The 19,813-nt window shown below is 38.9% G+C and overlaps 2 protein-coding genes across 2 annotated transcripts; both read right to left on the bottom strand.

Moving 5' to 3' along the window:
• Positions 1–8,044: 8,044 nt before the first annotated feature.
• On the bottom strand, positions 8,045–9,560 carry LOC114608656 (permeability factor 2-like). The gene is made up of 3 exons (XM_028752661.1): positions 9,397–9,560; positions 8,944–9,073; positions 8,045–8,818 (listed from the first exon to the last, which is right to left on the bottom strand). The coding sequence occupies exons 1-3, from the start codon at positions 9,554–9,556 to the stop codon at positions 8,728–8,730; spliced, it is 381 nt and encodes a 126-aa protein (XP_028608494.1). The 5' UTR covers positions 9,557–9,560; the 3' UTR covers positions 8,045–8,727.
• An 8,381-nt stretch (positions 9,561–17,941) lies between these two features.
• Positions 17,942–18,907, bottom strand: LOC114608657 (C-X-C motif chemokine 5-like). Its single transcript, XM_028752662.1, has 4 exons — positions 18,796–18,907; positions 18,521–18,659; positions 18,299–18,385; positions 17,942–18,040 (listed from the first exon to the last, which is right to left on the bottom strand). The coding sequence occupies exons 1-4, from the start codon at positions 18,905–18,907 to the stop codon at positions 17,980–17,982; spliced, it is 399 nt and encodes a 132-aa protein (XP_028608495.1). The 3' UTR covers positions 17,942–17,979.
• Positions 18,908–19,813: the final 906 nt, after the last annotated feature.

Genomic DNA, 19,813 nt, shown 5'->3' with positions numbered 1-19,813 from the left:
AGCATAATTCCCTAGGACATATTTCTGAACACTCAGCATAGACTACCACAGGCTACTGAAGAACATCCCATAATTCCTATGCATTTAGGGAACTGAAACTCAAGGCCTCGCCTAGGTCAGAAAAAAAAAAAAAAAAAAAAAAAAAAAAAAAAAAAAAAGGATAAGAGGATTTGAATCTGGACAACAAGGAAGCTCTTCTGTACAGCCTTAGCCAAAGATTTCAGCATTCACAAAGTAAAGGAATTCAGGCAATGATGTCAGGTAAGGCAGCCTTTCTCTAAATTTGAAGGAAAGAATCCTGTTTAGGTGCACAACAGTAAAAGATACTTTCATCTCAGGAAGAATAAGCACAGTGCAAACAGTACCATGGTAAGAGCCAGTCTTGATAGCTTTCATAGAGAGACCACCTCAGAGACACACAGCTGTTTACCATAATTGGAGAAAGACTAGTAAAAATGGCTCGAGTCTCTGTTCACTGCTATATCACATGTTTATGGACACTTGTGTCGTTATACTGAATTAAGTGTTCATTTTACAGATAAAACATCTGAAGGCCTGAACCTCTGGCGGTGAAGGGACAGAAAAGGAAACCCTCCATCATGCTGAATTTGAGTGAACTACATGCTTAGCTTATAAGTGTGCCCCAAAGTCCATGTACAGGTGGGAGGAGGTGAAATTTTCTCTTCCTCCAGGACCAGGATACAGTATGGGAGTTCTGTATCAAATAGTATCCAATGTACCTATAACTGAAGTGATATGTGCTGTCTTCTTAGGGAAGAAAGAAGTAGCAAAATGGTCAAGATCCACTGATGCATTTATTTTCTAAGGCAGGTTTCTTTGGACTCTGTTGGGATTTGAACCCAGGGCCTCTCACATGCTGGACAAGCACTCTACCACTGAGCTACACTTCTAATTCAAGGCAAGTCTCATGTTCTTAAACTTCAGGTTTCCTCCCTTTCTACAATATGGGGAGGGCTAGCAGTTCTGCTAATGGCCATATCCTAACGATTATATGTGAATTGTATTCACACAGTATTTAAAACACTTTTAATTAAGTCCTTTCCTTTCTCTTACAACTCTATTAAACAGCAAGAGATCATTCCCATTTTAGAGATGAAGAAACTAAACCACAGAGCAGGTCAACAACCTGACCAGACATAATTCACTACTAGGCAAGGTTAATAAAGCTCTGGGGGCTATGTCTAGCATCTTTCTATTCTTGATAGTGTAGGGCATTAAAAATAGCACAACTTAGTGGCTTTGTCTGGTAATATTGATAAATAGAAAAATTAAAAAAAATAGAGGCCAAGGAATGTAGCCCAGTGGCAGAAAACTTGCTTAGCATATATGATGCCCCAAAGTTCAGTCTGAGAGAGAGAGGAAGAGGCAGAGAGAGAGAGAGAGAGAGAGAGAGAGAGAGAGAGAGAGAGAGAGGTTCACTAGGGGATCAGACCTATCACATTTCTTTATTGCAGACAATAGTGGAGTTTTTGAAACACAATTTGTGTTAAACCTTTTTTTCAATTTTTACCTCATACTTTTGGTCCTACTGGTGTTGCACATATTCATTATAAAGGAAATGACCAACACTTGCAGAATTTACTTCCTAAGACTTTATTGTGTTCGGTTTGAAGGTTAAATCACATGTTGTAAGACATTGCAGAGGTAGCTTGGGAACCAGGTATTCTAGGGATAAGAAACTGGAAAAACCCTTGTAACCAAATATCATGGTCATGACCAGAGCAAAAAATGTTCTGCTTATCTCCATGTGGTTTCTATTACAATTGACCACTATGAAATTTGTCAATATATATGTACATAAAAACAGTCAATGAATAAAAACAGCTGCCATGGATTTGAAAGAGAGCAGGGAAAGGTACAAGGAAGGGTCTAGAGGGAGAAAAAAGAAAGGGAAACGATGTAATTATAATCTCAAAACTAAACAAAATAATTTTTAAATATATAGAATGAAAATTTGACATAGTGCATCTGGAAAGAAAAGCTTGAATAAAGAAATGCAGAACACGGCACAGTGTTTGGCCAAGAATTGCAGAAAGATGCCATAAACTGCAGGTGACAATTTGGCTTGTTCATTTTCATCAGAACAAGGAATCAGGGAATTACATCACTTCCACTTTGGAACAGTGAACTCCTGGCCTGAACACATTCACAAGGGAGATAGAACTGACCAAGATCCCAGAGATTTTATCATTCTTACATCTGCAGTGATCAGTATATTGGTCCAGATTATTAGCTGCACTGAAATGCAATATTTAATAATAACTATGCATTACTTGCCTAACATGTAAATTGAAGGCGGTTGTCCCTCTTTCCCACAGATATTGTGAATATGGTCTGAAAATTTGAACGACGAGGCTAGCAGATTGTTGTCCACATACAAAATGCCCGTAAGTATGTTTTCCAATTCTTAGTCATTATACCTTCCAAACCCAATAGCACTGATACAATGTGTGAATATCACCAAGTCCCATCATCAGCACCACAAGCCTCAGGACCTCTTGAATACAAGAGGAAGGGAAGCTGCTTCCCACATTCATCTTTCCCTGAATTTCTCTTACGTTTTCCAACTGTAAGGGGAGCCAGCCCAATGAGGAGCAGGCCCAGCAGCAGCAACACCTATAGGTTATGAAGTCGGCTGGCCCTGATGCAGGAGAATGTAGGTCTGAGTCTGAAGCCCATAGTGAAGAAGACAGAGTTAGAACTGTTTCCAGATCCAGAAAACTCAATGCATTTATATGTATATGTGTATATGTATGTGTATGTGTATATGTATTTGTATATATTTATGGAGATACACATTAAACACATATGCACAGAAAGATTGTTCTGAACAAAAGCATAATTCTAAAGGAGTTATTACAGATTTACTCAACTTCCAAAATTCACAGTGAAATAGAATTTTTAACATTATTCATAAATTTTCATTTTCTGGTCAACAAAAAAAAAAACTCTCCACATTTTTGACAGTGTTTATTGGCTTCACTGTACATTTTTCTCTGTGTTTAACACTACTTAAACTTCTTTTCCATGTTCAACTATTACAATTCCTCTAATTCTTTGAGGGGGACTCTATGAAGTATCTTCTTAGGTGTAAGAACACTCAGTGTAGATGAAGCTGGCTTCAAACTCACAGTGGTTCTGAACCTGTGGATTTTTGACCTTTTGAGGAACAAACAACCCATTCAAAGGGTGGCACATCAGATATCCTGCATAATATATACTTACATTGTAATCATAAAAGTGACAAAATTACAGTTATGAAGCTGCAATGAAAGTAATTTTATACTTGTGGGGTCACCACAACATAAGGAACTGAGGTAAAAGTTCACAGCATTAGGAAAGTTGAGAGTCACTAACTGATAACCTAGAGTAGGTTCAATCCTCCTCCTCCTCCTCCTTCTGTCTCCCAAGTGCTAAGACTGAAAGCATGCCCCATGATGACCTGCTTTAAGTCAATCAGCAAATGCATCTTGTCACAAAAAAGTCCTAGTCCTCAATCTTCAGAAGGAGATAGCAACAAACTAATTGCCATGTAAATTTTACAAGCTTCATTAGTCAGCCTTGAGATAAAACATCTATTTGGTAGTTTCTGTTTATTCAAAAATATTAAATAACTATGATGTGCCAGACTTTATAAAATTCTTATGTGACAGTAGTAACTTTCAACACTATGCCTATCAATTGAATAAACTCCTTCTGTTTCCAAGGTATATAAAAGATAAAGAGCAATGTTGATTCATCGTGAAAGTGTGTAAAAAGTATCTTATAACAGCTATTCCATTAAAAACAGCTGGTTCGTATAAAACTATAATTTTTATGCAGAATAAAAAAATGAAGAGATAGCAGAGTCTCTTAGCTCAAAAATAACTTTACAGCCTTTATATAAATTAACCTTTCATTGCCACTCCAATGTTTTTTAAAATGTGTGGTAAATTATTTTATCTATTTTCCCCTTAAGCCACTTTATAAATAGCAATCACTACGGAAACAAGCAAGTTTCTATGACTCAAAACAAAACCTATCTATTAGCTGTTTTTTTAAATGGCTTTTGGAAGATTAATTATTCATTAAAATAAGGACACATTAGCTCTGCTCAACACAGAGTTCTGGACTGTGTGCTCTTTCAGATTGCTCTTGTAAGTACTGAGGAAATGAGTAAATCTTCTGAAAATCAGGTTGAAGAGCAATTGGTGCAGAAGATGCTAAGGTCAGTAAAGTTTTCCATTAGTTAAGGTTTCCTAGCACACTGAGAAAGAAGGCAGTAAAAGATTTTTTTGGGCAAGATGGAAGCAAATGTTTTCTTCCTACTGCTGAGCTGACTGAAACTGAGCAGATCTCAACAGCACTGAGACTCACAGTACCTAAGTATCTCCTTTCTGCCCAGAGGAAAGTGTGAAGGGAGGTTTGTGCAGGACGGACTATCATCCCAGATACTGCTACCCAGGAGCACTACCTCCTCTGCATTTGCTGAGCATCAAATGCATGGACATGAGTCACTTGCGTTGTGTGGACATTGTTTAAGGACATTGTTACCTGAGGCTGCTTCAGAACCTGAGAAGCAGGTAGCTCTGTGCGAAGTTCACTTTTAATAGAGTGGCTTGGAATAATTCATCTTTTGAAGGCTTGTTTTATTATTGCATTTGAGGTTTTGGTGTTGTCCTCTCCCCTGCTTTCTCTTTAGTAGAGATGGGTCTGGTTAACTGGGCACAGATATCACTGAAAACTTAAAATGGCTGCCTCTAATTGGCTGGCTGGTGCTGGCTGGTGCTGGCTGGTGGATCTCCTCTCTACATGATCCTGCCTTTCTTCTTCCCTTCTCCACCCTCTAATCCATGCCTCTGTCCACTCAAAACAAACAGCTTTGTGCTGACAAGATTGTTCTGTGGACAAAAACACTAGCTCCAAAGTCAAGTAGCTCACATTTGATCCCTAGAACTCATTTGACATGACATACCAACTCTCCCAAGTTGTCCTCTGACCTCCATGTGTGTGAGACACTTATGCCTCTTCACAGAATGAATAAATGTCATTTTTTTAAAAATAAAAACAATTGCTTCCTGGTGAAATACTGCATTTTCTATAAGAAGATGTGAAGAGACTGGATACTTACTTCATCATAATCATCCCAAGTTACAAGGATCCTGCACAATGTCTGGTCTGCTGTGTAATGACATTGCATTGTCAGATGGTTTAGGTAGAACAATTGGTCATACATTCGATAAAGCTGTTACATAACTGACACAGAAATGTGTCTATAGAGAATGGAGACTTTTCTCAAGTCTTTTGACATAAATTTAGAAATAAATCCTTAAAGTACTAACTTCGCTCAAATACAGTCGCGATATGCATGAATTTATAAACTATATGTGGCTTGTAATATCCAGAGCACTGTTTTCTCACTGAGAATGGGAGTCTGAATTTGGACACTAGGACAGCAGCCATAATTCCAAGATAGCCCTCAGTGCTCCCTAGTAAGGTAGGAGTCAAAGTAGCATGCAGGTGACAGCATTGAGGAATGAATAGCTGTGTAAGTTGTCAAGGCTGCACAACTAGCAATATTCAGAAGTAGAATTGAAAGGCACTGTCCCTGGCTGTGAACTATACCCAAGCTGCAAAGGGGAGTAGCCAAGTGCTTTAGAGAAGAGAACCAACTCTTTCTTTTCATCCAGCTGAAAAGTAGATCAGGGCAAGTGCTGCAATACAGTTGAGAAACAAGTCCATGAAGATACATTTCCACAGTGGATATATCTTGGCAGATACTCTAAGTTTGTGCAACAAGATGCTGATATTGATATTCACAGAAACAAAATCTTAGACTAACATATAGGTCTCCCTCTGTCATTATTTCTGTCTTCTATTTGGAGGTCTGAACAGCCCCTCTCAGGACACTAGTATTAATTCTCTGACTAAGAGTGAACCCAGTGTCCCCTGCACCCTAAATCAGACACACACTGCACATTCTGTTTCTCTTCCATGGCTTAGTCACAGAGGCAACTACAATTCCCCAGATGCTCCTTCTGTGTGGCAAAGTTCTGCTTCCATGACATCCAGGAAGGATTTTCAAGTTAAGTTTAAGAGAGTTTACCCACAAAGATTCTTTTCCTCATGCAAGCATTAAAAACAATGTGAGAAATACAAAACCACTAGTCATAGTTTACCATAAATCTGTCATACCTTCAGGAATTAAATGTGTCACACCCAGAGGCAAGCAGAAAGTCTGGCATACTGATCAAGGGACAGTACAAACTACAGATTACCTGAACCAAGGCAGGTACACAGACAATGGTAACCAACCACATATTTAAGGCCTAGTGACCTCATGTGTATGAATTTCAGAGAGTGAAGGGTAGAGGTTAGTGTGAAGCATCAAGGAGACAGACATATATAAGACATCCTTAGAAGATGGTAGATTAATATCTCCAGATGTTTTCAAGAGGAAGGATCAAGTGGTAGTGAAGTGGAAATAGCTGTCACCAAAGTTCCTGTATAAACTGTACCTTTGGTGATATACCAAAACCCATTTGTTCCCTATAGAGTGACGAGTTGGAGAACGGCCATGGCACCCAGAATTGCAAGCACAACACAAATTCCAGTGAGTCTGCAGTCTAGAAACAAATGAAACTTTTACCTTTTGCATGTGGAGAAAAAAATAGCAACAAAATTATACACATGACAAAGGAAAAATAATCAGTAGTGTTCCTTTATTCACAAACTTGTATTTCATCATTAAAGGGTATCTGCTGTTTCCGTTTATCTCTCTTGGGCACTTAATCAGGAAGAGACCATTCTCATTAAAGACTATTCAAAAGTGGAATTTAGAGTTCAAGTATTTCTGGCAGTCTGGTTTGTGTCTTGGTGTTTCCCTCAACTCATGGGATAATAACATTTGTTAGTTGAGAGATTAAAGAAGCTACTGTTCAAGTTCAATGTGTTTTTCTTTTTCTTTTTCTTTTTGTAACTTAGAGGTATTTTCTACTTTCCTATATCACTAAAATCTTGTAAGGAAAGGCATACTTTTAAGACTTTGTTAAGCCATGTTATATTTTTGAATCTCCTTTCTGTCTTCCTCTCTATCTCTTATAAGATACATCAGCATATGATAGTACAAAATATATCAATTGAGTTGATATTTTATATACAATGAGAGAGATTCAATGTAAAGAAAAGCACAGTTTTTATATAGCTAATAACATATTAATACACATCAGAATATGAAAATACAAACCAATGTTTGTGTGTATACTACTTTACTTGTAGCAGGTATGTATTTGTTTTTGAGTTACACTAGTATTCTTTGCTGTTCCTAAAAATGGACTATTTCTACAAATTACTATCTTGTGCTGGAGAGAGAACCAGGATTCTTTGGCCTAGATTCTGGGTCTATTTAAATATCTACTGTGCCCTAAGCACTCTCTTAGGAACTGCAGTGAACATGACAGGTACTGCCCCTACTCTCACGAAGATCACAGTGATGTTGGACTAAACAGACACTAAACACTTTTGCATACAAAATGTTACAAAGGAAAAATGCAAAACCCTATGAAAAAACAAAAAGGAGTCCTAATCTTCTGGTGGATGGGGGAGAGCTCAGGTTTTGTTTTGTTTTGTTTTGTTTTGTTTTGTTTTGTTTTGTTTTGTTTTGTTTTGTTTTGTTTTTGAGGAACTGAGAGAGGATTGAAGTCTGTCACATGACTTTACCTGGCAATATTGATAAACAGAAAAATTAATAAGAAACAAAAATAGAGGCTGAGGAATGTGGCCAAGTTGCAGAAAAGTTGCTTAGCGTACATGATGCACCAAAGTTCATCTGAGAGAGAGAGAGAGAGAGAGAGAGAGAGAGAGAGAGAGAGAGAGAGAGAATATAGTAAAACATTTACTAGGAGATAAGACCTATCACATTTCTTTATTGCAGACAATAGTGGAGTTTTTAAAAATAGTTTGTATCAAACCCTTTTTCACCTCACACTTTTGGTGCTACTGGTGTTAAACACATTCACTATAAAGTAAATGACCACTGCTTGCATAATTTACTTTCTATGCTTTTATTGTGTTCGATTTGAAGGTTAAAACACATGTTGTACAACATTGCAGAGGTTGCTTGGGAACCAGGAATTCTAGGGATAAGACACTGGAAAAACTCTTATAACGAAGTATCATGGTCATGACAAGAGTAAAAGTGCCCTGCTTGGCTCCAGGTAATTTCCATTAAAATTGTCCACTTCAACATTTGTCAATATATATGTATATAACAATGCTTAATGAAAAAAAGCAGCCATGGATCTGAAAGAGAGCATGAAGGGTACATGGAAGCGTTTGAAGGGAGAAAAAGAAGGGGGGAGTGATGTAATTATAATCTCAAGACTAAAAGAAATAATTTTTAAATATACAGAACAAAAACTTGACATATTACATTTGGAAAAAAAAAAGCTCAAATAAAGAAATGCAGAAAACGGCACAGTGTTTGGCCAAGAATTGCAGAAATATACCATCAATTGCAGGTTACAACTTGGCTTGCTCATTTTCATCATTGTTTGTTTGTTTTTTGTGACATTCTTTAATATGCCTTCCCAGAATACAATGTGGCTTCTGAGACTGAATGAGAGACTATCCCAATTTCAAAGGGGAAAATAACTCTACAAAGCCCAGATTTCAAACCCTCAACTGCTCCTGCACAGTAAAATGGTTTGGAACAGACAAAGCAGCTGGTCAATAACCATTCAGTATTTTCATGACGATTTTCTGGATGACAGGGGCAGTTGGGTCCAGGCACCTTTTTTCTCCATTCTTCAGTGTGGCTCTGCAAAGGATAAAATGACTGTCTGTGTATAACATCCTCTCTGTCAGAACAGATCCATGAGGAGGGAGGAAAGAGTAGAGAGAGTTCCATAATGATAATAGCAGAACAAAAATTCAGACACTTACATCACTTCCACGTTGGCACAGTGAACTCCTGGCCTGAACACATTCACAAGGGAGATAGAATTGAGTGGGATTCCAGAGACTGTATTTGTACATCTGCAGCGCAGTTCAAGATATGGGTCCATGTCATTAGCTACATTGAAGCACAAGACTTAGTGACTATGCATTATTTTCCCTCCTTTCCTAATATGTAAATTGAAGGCAACTGTCCATCTTTCCCACAGACATTGTGAATATGGTCTGAAAATTTGAACAACAAGGCTAGCAGATTGTTGTCCACATACAAAATGCCCACAAGTATGTCTTAGAATTCTTAGTCATTACATCTTCCAAACCCAGAAGCACTGCTGCAGTCTGTGCATACCCCCAAGTCCCACCACCAGTAACACAAGCCTCTTGAATACAAGAGGAAGGAAAGCAGCTTTTCACATTCATCTTTCCCTGAATTTCTCTTACGTTTTCCAACTGTAAGGGGAGCCAGCGCAACAAGAAGCAGGAGCAGCAAGACCTGTAGGTTTTGAAGTGGGCTGGCCCTGGTGCAGGAGGATGTAGGTCTGAGTCTGAAGGCCATAGTGGAGAAGACAGATCCAGGAGAGTCAATGTGAGGATGAACCATTGCCCAAAACACTGCTGCCATATGGCTTTATATGTCTCCAGACCTCCTTTTATACTGATGAAGAGGTGAGGAAGGGGAAATGAGTGTATGTGGCTCATAGCCATAAAAGGATGGTCAAGTTGTGTCCAACCCACATCAACCAGACAGGTTAAAAAATCCTGCAGAATTAACTACAAGCTGTGCATCAGTTCATCTACATTCTTGCTGGCACTCTCTGTGTCTGACTCTTACAGATGCATAAGCCCCTGACTTAGAGGTAAGACCTAGGCCAGAAGACTGTAAGCATTCTCTCTGTGTGAGCAAGTAGTCATGGGCCACACCTTTCCTATAATGTAGTTTTGGGGCGTGGTAGACTCCATACATACTTTCAGTCACAAGCATGTGGTGTTTGAGAAGGAGCTTCTCTACTCTCACCAAATAACAAAGACAGTTCCTCTGTTGGTTCTTAGTGGGTATCGGAATTTGCAAGGCATGTAAGGTAAAAATAATTGGTCACTTAATATAAAGGATTCACTTTGGGTGTGAGCTTATGGGCTTATGGGCTTCTCTCTGTCTTTTATGTAAACTACCTTTTTCAATTTTATCCAAATAGTATAAATAAGAATTTATTTAATAAAAAATTACTTGTTTCTACTGTGTGAGTGGACGTGAATACCAAGACCAACATATTTGTTGTCTCTTTTATTTTAATGAAATAGTCATACATTCTAGACATATGAAAAATTAAATATTTTCCTTCCACTTCACAGTTACTTCACACTATTCCTTTCCAATGGTAGCAATCTGTAGCTAATTGAAATTTAGTATTACTATACTTTATGCATATATATATATATATATATATATAATGTGTGTGTATTTATGAAGACACTTATAAAATACATATGCACAGAAAGATTGTTCTGAACGAAAGCATGATTCTATAGAAGTCATTACAGATTTTCTCATCTTCCAAAATTTAGAGTGAAATAGAAAGAATTTTTAACATTATTCATAAACTTTCATTTTCTGGTCAACACAAAGAACTCTCCACATTTTTGATAGTATTTATTGGCTTCACTGAACATTTTTCTCGTTGTTTAACACTACTTAAACGTATTTTCCATTGTTTTTCATTGTTCAATTGTTAAGATTCCTCTAATTCTTTGAGGGGGACTCTATGAAGTGTCTTCTTAGGTGCAAGAACACTCAGTGTAGATGAAGCTAGCTTCAAACTCACAGTGGTTCTCAACCTGTGGGTTTTGATCTTTTGAGGGTCAAACAACCCATTCAAAGGGTGGCACATCAGATATCCTGCATAATATATACTTACATTGTAATCATAAAAGTGGCAAAATTAGAGTTATGAACTTGCGATGAAAATAATTATATGGTTGGGGGTCACTACAACATAAGGAACTGAGGTAAAGAGTCACAGCATTAGGAAGGTTGAGAACCACTGCTCCATAGGCTAGGATAGCTTTGAATATATTATCCTTATTATTATTATTATTCCTCTTCCTCTTCCTCTTATTCTTCCTCTTCCTCCTCCTCATCATTCTCCTCTTCATTTTCCTCCTCCTCCTCCTCCTCTTCTTCTTCTTTCTTCTTCTTCGTCTTTGTCTTCCTCTTCCTCTTCTTCGTCTGCTTCTGTTCTGCTTCTGTTTCTTCTTCTTCTCTGTCTCCCAAGTGCTAAGACTACAGGCATGCCCCGTAATGACCTGCTTTAAGTCAATCAATAAATGCATCTTGTCACATATTGTCATCAAGGTTCAGAAGGAGATATTAACAAATTTATTGTCAGGTAAAATTTACAAGCTTTCTTAGTCAGTCTTGAGATAAAATATCTATTTGATAGTTTCTGTTTACTCAAAAATAGTAAATAACTATCATGCATCAGACATTATGTGACTTATTCATTTAACTTTTTCTTTCTCAAGGAAGAATTAAAATATTTGCCCAAGGTGTTGGGATTTAGTAATATTCTATATTCACTGGCGGTACTACTACTGTTCATTGCTATTCCTATTATTTGAATAAACTCCTTCTGTTTCCATGGTATAGAAAATATGAAGAGCAACGTTGATTCATTGTGAAAGGGTGTAAAAAGTATCTTACAACAGCTATTCCATTAAAAACAGCTGGTTTGTAGAAAATTATAATTTTTATGCAGAATAAAAAAATGCAGAGATAGCAGAGTCTCTTAGCTTAAAAATAACTTTACAGTCTTTTATAAATTAATCTTTCATTGCCACCCCCATGTTTTTTTAAATGTGTGGTAAGCTATTTTATCTATTTTCCCCTTAAGTCACTTTATAAATAGCAATCTCTACGGAAACAAGCAAGTTTCTATGACTCAAAATAAAACTTATCTGTTGGCTGTTTTTTTTTTAATGGCTACTGGAAGGTTAATTATTCATTAAAATAAGGACACATTAGCTCTGCTCAACACAGAGTTCTGGACTGTGTGCTCTTTCAGATCTCTCTTGTAAGTACTGAGACTATGAACAAATCTTCTGAAAATCAGGTATAAGAACAATTGTTTCAGAAGATGCTAAGGTCAGTAAAGTTTTCTATTAGTTAAGGTTACCTAGCACACTGAGAAAGAAGAAGGCAAAAAATTTTCTGTGAGAGCTGGAAGCAAATGTTTCTTCCTAATGCTGAGCTGACTGAAATTGAGCAGATCTCAAGAGCACTGACACTCACAGTACCCAAGTTTCTCCTGTCTGCACAGAGGGAAGTGTGAAGGGAGGTTTGTGCAGGATGGACTATCATCCCAGATACTGCTACCCAGGAGCACTGCTACCTCTGCATTTGCTGAGCATCAAATGCATGGACATGAGTCACTTTCACTGTGTGGACACAGTTTAAGGACATTGCAACCTGAGGCTGCTTCAGAACCTGAGAAGCAGATAAAACTTGTTTGCAGCTCTATGCCAAGTCCACTTTTAATAGAGTGGCTTGGAATAATTCTTTATCTTTTGAAGGCTTGTTTCGTTATTGTATTTGAGGTTTTGATATTGTCATCTACCCTAGTTTTTCTTTAGTAGAGGTGTGTCTGGTTTTCCAGCCACACACATCACTGAAAACTTAAAATGGCTGCCTCAAATTGGCTGGCTGGTGTTGGCTGCTGGAACTTCTCTCTACATGATCCTCTCTTTCTTCTTCCCTTCTTCACCCTCTGATCCATGGCTCTGTCCACTCAAGAAAAGCAAACACTTTTGTGCTGACAAGATTGTTCTGTGGACAAAAACACTTGTCCCAAAGTCAAGGAGCTCACATTTGATCCCTAGAACTCATTTGGCAGGAGATACCAACTCTCCCAAGTTGTCCTCTGACCTCCATGTGTGTGGGGCACGTGTGCCTCTTCACAGAATGAATAAATTTCATACTTTCTTATAAAAAAAACTATTGCTTCCTGGTAAAACACTGCCTTTTCTATAAGAAGATGAGAAGAGGCTGGATATTCACTTCATCATAATCATCCCAAGTTACAAGGATCCTGCACAATGTCTGGTCTGCTGTGTAATGACATTGCATTGTCAGATGGTTTATGTAGAACAATTGGTCGTACATTTGATAAAGGTGTTACATAACTGACACAGAAATGTGTCTATAGAGAATAGAGATGTTTCTCAAGTCTTTAGACATATATTTAGAAATAAAACCTTAAAGTACTAACATCATTGAAATATAGTCACAATATGCATAAATTTATAAACTATATGTGGGTTGTAATGTCCAGATCTCTGTTTTCTCACTGACATTGGGAGTCTGAATTTGGACACTAGGACAGCAGCCATAATTCCAAGATAGCCCTCAGTGCTCCCTAGCAAGGTAGGGGTCAAAGCAGCATGCAGGTGACAGAATTGAGAAATGAATAGCTGTGTAAGTTGTCACGGCTGCACAACTAGCAATATTCAGAAGTAGAATTGAAAGGCATTGTCCCTGGCTGTGTACTATACCCAAGCTGCAAAGGGAGTAGTCAAGTGCTTTAGAGAAGAGAACCAACTCTTTCTTTTCATCCAGCTGAAAAGTAGATCAGGGCAAGTGCTGCAATACAGTTGAGAAACAAGTCCATGAAGATACGTTTCCACAGTGGATATGTCTTGGCAGATACTCTAAGTTTGTGCAACAAGATGCTGATATTGATATTCACAGAAACAAAACCTTAGACTTAACTTATAGGTATCCCTCTGTCATTATTTCTGTCTTCCATTTGGAGGTCTGAACAGCCCCTCTCTGGACACTAGTATTAATTCTCTGACTAAGAGTGAACACAGTGTCCCCTGTACCCTAAATCAGACATACACTGCACATTCTGTTTCTCTTCCATGGCTTAGTCACAGAGGCAACTACAATTCCCCAGATGCTCCTTCTGTGTGGCAAAGTTCTCCTTCCATGACATCCAGGAAGGATTTTCAAGTTAAGTTTAAGAGAGTTTACCCACAAAGATTCTTTTCCTCATGCAAGCATCAAAAACAATGTGAGAAATACAAAACCACTAGTCATAGTTTACCATAAATCTGTCATACCTTCAGGAATTAAATGTGTCACACCCAGAGGCAAGCAGAAAGTCTGGCATACTGATCGAGGGACAGTACAAACTACAGATTACCTGAGCCAAGGCAGATACACAGACAATGGTAACCAACCACTTATTTAAGGCCTAGTGACCTCATGTGTATGAATTTCAGAGAGTGAAGGGTAGAGGTTAGTGTGAAGCATCAAGGAGACAGACATATATAAGACATCCTTAGAAGATGGTAGATTAATATCTCCAGATGTTTTCAAGAGGAAGGATCAAGTGGTAGTGAAGTGTAAACAGCTGTCACTGAAGCTTCTGTGTAGACTGCACCTTGGTGATATACCAAAACCCATTTGTTCCCTATAGAGTGACGAGTTGGAGAACAGCCATGGCACCCAGAATTGCAAGCACAACACAAATTCCAGTGCGTCTGCAGTCTAGAAACAAATGAAACTTTTACCTTTTATATGTGGAGAAAAAAATAACCACAAAATTATGCACATGACAAAGGAAAAATAATCAGTAGTGTTTCTTTATTCACAAACTTGTATTTCATCATTAAAGGGTATCTGCTGTTTCTGTTTATCTCTCTTGGGCACTTAATCAGGAAGAGACCATTCTCATTAAAGACTATTCAAAAGTGGAATTTAGAGTTCAAGTATTTCTGGCAGTCTGGTTTGTGTCTTGGTGTTTCCTACAACTCATAGGATAATAATATGTGTTAGTTGAGAGATTAAAGAAGCTACTGTTCAACTTTAATTGTTTTTTTCTTTTTTTATGGTTTGTTGTTTTTGTTTAGGGTTTTGTTTGCTTGTTTGTTTGTAACTTCAAGGTATTTTCTAGTTTCCAACATCACTTTAAAACTTATAAGGAAATGCATCCTTTTAAAACTATGTTAATGTGTCTCATGTTTTTGAATTTCCTTTCTGTCTTCCTCTCTATCTTTTACACAAATACATTAGCATATGATAGTACAAAATATATCAGTTGAGTTGATACTTTATATGCAATGAGGGAGATTCAATGTAAAGAAAAGCATGTTTTTTATATTGGTAACAACAGATTAATACACACTAGTATATGAAAATACATACCAATGTTTGTGTGTATACTACTTTAGTTGTAGCAGGTGTGTATTTGTGTGTGAGTTACACTAGTGTTCCCTGCTGTTCCTAAAAATGGACTATTTCTACAAATTACTATCTTGTGCTGGAGACAGAACCTGGTTTCTTTGGCCTAGATCCTGGGTCTATTTAAATATCTACTGTGCCCTAAGTACTCTCTTAGGAACTGTAGTGAACATGATAGATACTGTCCCTTCTCTCATGAAGATCACAGTGATGTTGGACTAAACAGACACTAAACACTTTTGCATACAAAATGTTACAAAGGAAAAATGCAAAACCCTATGAGAAAACAAAACAGAGCCCTAATCTGCTGGGGGATGGGGGAGAGCTTTTTTTTTTTTTTTTTTTTTTTTTTTTTTTTTTTAGTAAGAGGAAAGATTGAAGACTGTCAGATAAAGTCTAGGGGGATGGTATGAGTTCAGAGCTTTCCCATAGACAGGGAGAAATGAGACAGGTACCAACCATGAACCAGATTACTGACTTTAGGACAGCATCCAATAACTTGGGGTTAGGATGTTATTACCTCCTTTCATCGGTCTGTGCTGTACACTGGGGATACACAGAAAGGTAGAATTCATTACCTGCTTTAGGGGAGTTCTCTGTAGATTAGGATGGAGAAACCCATACTTGGTCAATAACAAAGCAACAGTTGTTGTAACTCAGTCTATCTCTTTCTCAAAAGATGCTGAGCTGGGAATGGCCAGGAAAAATGAGAGGTATTACTGGAGCTAAACTATGAATTTGCTCTTGTGGGCAAAAAAAGTTCCAAGCCCTTTGCAGGTAGAACCATAGCAAATGAGACAGAATGAGCCAGGCTAGAGAACCAAATGCCCAACAGCTCAGAGTGTGAGAGAAATGCAAAGCTTGAGAACAACATAAGAGGAGACACAATCTTACTTCCTGGACTTTTGTAACATTTATTTTATGTCTAGGAAATTCGGAGTGTGCTAATTAGCTCCCTGTCACTGGAACTATATCTTCTAAGGTGAACTTTAAATGGGTAAAAGGAGAGAAAATCTATTTGGCACCTAGTGTTGAAGGTTTGAGGTTTGGTTTCATGATGAATCAGTCTTAAAATTTATCTCTGGCAAGAGTGCAGACGGTACTGACCTTTCTACCCATGTGGGTTGTGTGGGAGAACAGAAGTTAAGGGGATAGGGTACCCACCCCCTCTTGAAAGTTATGCTTGCTATGATTTAAATCCCCATCTGGGCCCCAACTCCCAGGGTTTCCACTGTTCCCCAAGGCACCGAGTTGGGGCCTCTGCCTTTTATGTATGAACCCCTGGAACTCACCTGAGAGCTGAACTACAGTAGGGAACTGGTCAAGGACTTAAGATGGGAAAGTCTTAGCATATTTGTTTTCTTCTAAGGTCCCCAGAGGCTACTGATGCCCTGGAGGGGTAGCCAAGGTGGGGGGGATGAGTTAAGGCCATAGGGAGTAGGATGGTCTAGCAGGGTGGGGTAGGGGGTAGAGACCTCCTCTTGGAGACAGGGTGGGGAGGAGGTTGGAATGAAAGCAGTCAGAGGGTGGACCAGGAGGGAATAAGATTGAAGAAGAAAAAGAAGAAGAAAAAGTAGAAGAAGGAGGAGGAGGAGGAGGAAGAGGAGGAGGAGGAAGAGGAAGAAGAATTAAATACAAAATGGTGGAAGAAATTAGGGGAACAGATCTTTCTGCAAACCAGGGAACTATAGATCTAAGTTTGTGAATAATGTAGAGTTCAGAATAATGAGATTCACCATCACAAGAAATCAGAAAACACCTGAATGAAATTTAGAGATACTTTATTTTTATCAAAAAGAGTAATATAAACAAGTGAGACACTTTAAAATGTACAGTTTTAAAATAATGAATGTGCTGCATTCATTAATTTCCTTATAACAAAGCAAACTCTTTAAAAGACACACTACAGACATCTAAATATCTCCTCAATGCATATTCAAACATGTTAAGTACAGTTTCAAAACCCTAAGACTATAGATATTTGCCGAAGTTTCTCTCACTAGAAATAACTTTAAATTTTTTTTTATGAAACTAGGTAAGGAATTTACTTGCTTACCTTCTTCATCTATCTAAAAATATATACTTAGTGGCCCAAATAGTAATACTAATAAACTAGTTAATAAATAGTGTACAGTTTGATGAGTAAGTCATGACATTATGCCATACTAAGAAGACATCAGATGTCTAAAATTATGAGATGAGAACACATTGATCCTTCTAGAACTCACACATTTAGAAATTCTAAATAAGGAAATGCATTCTACACAGGTTTCTGCATGACATAGCAGCTTTCTAAAACCATAAAAGTTATATGTCACCCCAGGCTCAGATGTAAGAAAGCTCCTTAACACACCCAAGAAACAACAGTAAAAGAGGTTCCCATTTCATGAGAGAGAGGAAGAGGGTATCTCCATCAACAGCTTCTAACCAAACTTCATTGGTATGTTAAAGCCACAGTCTTCTCATGAACAATAAAAAGGCACTACAGATATATATTCTGGAGACACAATGCAATAGTCACCTTCAACTCAAGACATTTTGAAAGGTTAACAATCAATGATTCTTGACTTACACACTAAAATACCCATAATTTCTAGTAGTTTAACTGATAGGAAAGAATAGGAAATATTCTGCTAAATACACTCATAAGATGAGCAGGAAGCTCCAGGGACAATGGTTTTCTCTTTTTCCATCAAAGCAGGGAGTTCATAAAGAAAACTCATAGGTGGAGAGAATCAGCCCTTCCTTCTTGTCTTCACTGGGGAGAGAGTCCCAAGAAATCCTTTCTATTGACTACTGGCTGTTCTTTTCACTGCAAGTGTATTCCGCTTAGTTTTCTTTTTTTCACTGTTGAGAAAAGAATTATATCAGTAACTAAAATTCTTCGGTTTATCCTAACACACACACACACACACACACACACACACACACGAGTAATGAGTTCTGGGTTATTGCAACATTCCAGAATAACAACTTTCCCTTCTGAATCCTTTTATTCTAAGCCCAGTTTAGAATGTGATACCGGAATCTCAACTCATACAGGCAGAATAACGACCTTGCCCGCTGCAGAGACTAAGAGACCTCAAAGACCAAGATAGCAAGTACCTGTCCAATATTTTCTGAATGATTTTCTTTATCAATGGAGCTTCTGGGTCCAGACAGACATCCTGCTGCTGGTTCTTCAGCTTCGCTCTGAGGAGGGAAAACAGAATGCACAGATGAGCTCCGGTGACTGAAGACCCCAGGGTAGGAGGGTGTGTGTGTGTCCTGAACTTCCATTTCCCAAGATCACCTGCACCCAGAGCACAATCACAGAACAGAACTCACATGACTTCCACCGTGGGACACTGTGGACCTGCCGGGATCACCTCCAAATTAGCGATCATTTTGGGATTAATTCTTGGAGTTACGGTTAAGCAAACACAGCGCAGCTCTGTTGCAGCGGCTATGGCTGAGAAAGGAGCAGCTGCGGAGGAGACAAGATTATAGGAGGGTGCTGGAAGAGCCTTCCCCCCCGCCCCCCCGCTCCTGGGACTAGCTGACTGAGATGGCCCGTTGGGGTGTGTCAGGCACCCTGTGCCACAGAGGTGCTGCGCCCTCACCTTCAGTTAGATGCTGGTGCGGCAGTATGAGCAGCAACAGAAACGCCAGCTGCGTGAATGGCAAGCTGGAACGACTAGGGAGGCGGGCGGAGCTGCAGTGCTGGAGGCTCATTGTGAACAAGATCCGGGACCAGGGAGCACCAGTTCGGGATATGCTGGAGGAGGTGTGAAGATTGGGGCTCTGTAGAGCACTATGGTATTCTCAGACCAGCTGCACTCCTTTTATCTGTTCTCCTCTCTTCCTTCAGGCAGGAAACTGGAGCTTGAAGATGCTGGGGAAATTCCCTGGACTTGAAGTTAGGGGATGGGGGGGGGGGGGGCCCAGGGGGGCGGGGCAATGGGATTGGGGCGGGAGGATGGCTAGGAGGAGTGGCCCTTTGCCAAATCAGAGGATGTTGTAGTTCCGCCCCAGGAGGAGAAGGCTGCTGCTCTGGGTCAGACTCCTCTAGGAGACCTCTCCCTCTCCGATGTTAGGGTACTAAGGCAGGCTTTCGCAGCAAGGAGGACAGAACTCTGAGGATGCCCTTATTTTCCTTGTAGGAAGACTGGAGCCAAAGGCAGGAATTTTGACTTTAGAAATCCTTCCACAGGTCTTTAACTGTTATTACTACAAACACTATTGTTGGCACCTGGGAGATGGCTCAGCAGTTAAGAGAACTGCTAGCTGTTGCAGAGGACCAGGGTTTGGCTCCGCCTAGGACCACATTGCGGCTCAAAAGCTCCTCTAGCTCCAGTTTCAGGGGATCCCACATTGTCTTTTGGCCTCCTTGGGACATCTGCATCTACTTGGTACACATACAGATAAGCTGACATACACACATGCTCATAAATAAAAATACATTTGAAATGTGTGTTTAAAAAAAAATGAAGACTATTTTTGTTCAAGAAATGTAATCCCTGACTAGAACTGAATTTAAAAAAAAAAAGTTGCCCTCTCTTTGTATGTGGGTTACTTAATGATTCTTTGGGATTCTGCCAACTTTGAAAGCCAAGAAACTATAAAAGTGCTTTTACTTCC

Source organism: Grammomys surdaster, unplaced genomic scaffold (assembly GCF_004785775.1).
Source record: "Grammomys surdaster isolate TR1022 unplaced genomic scaffold, NIH_TR_1.0 125928, whole genome shotgun sequence".
NCBI lineage: Eukaryota > Metazoa > Chordata > Mammalia > Rodentia > Muridae > Grammomys > Grammomys surdaster.
The sequence above is the reverse complement of the archived record's forward strand: the minus strand, read 5'-3'. Positions and strand labels throughout refer to the sequence as shown.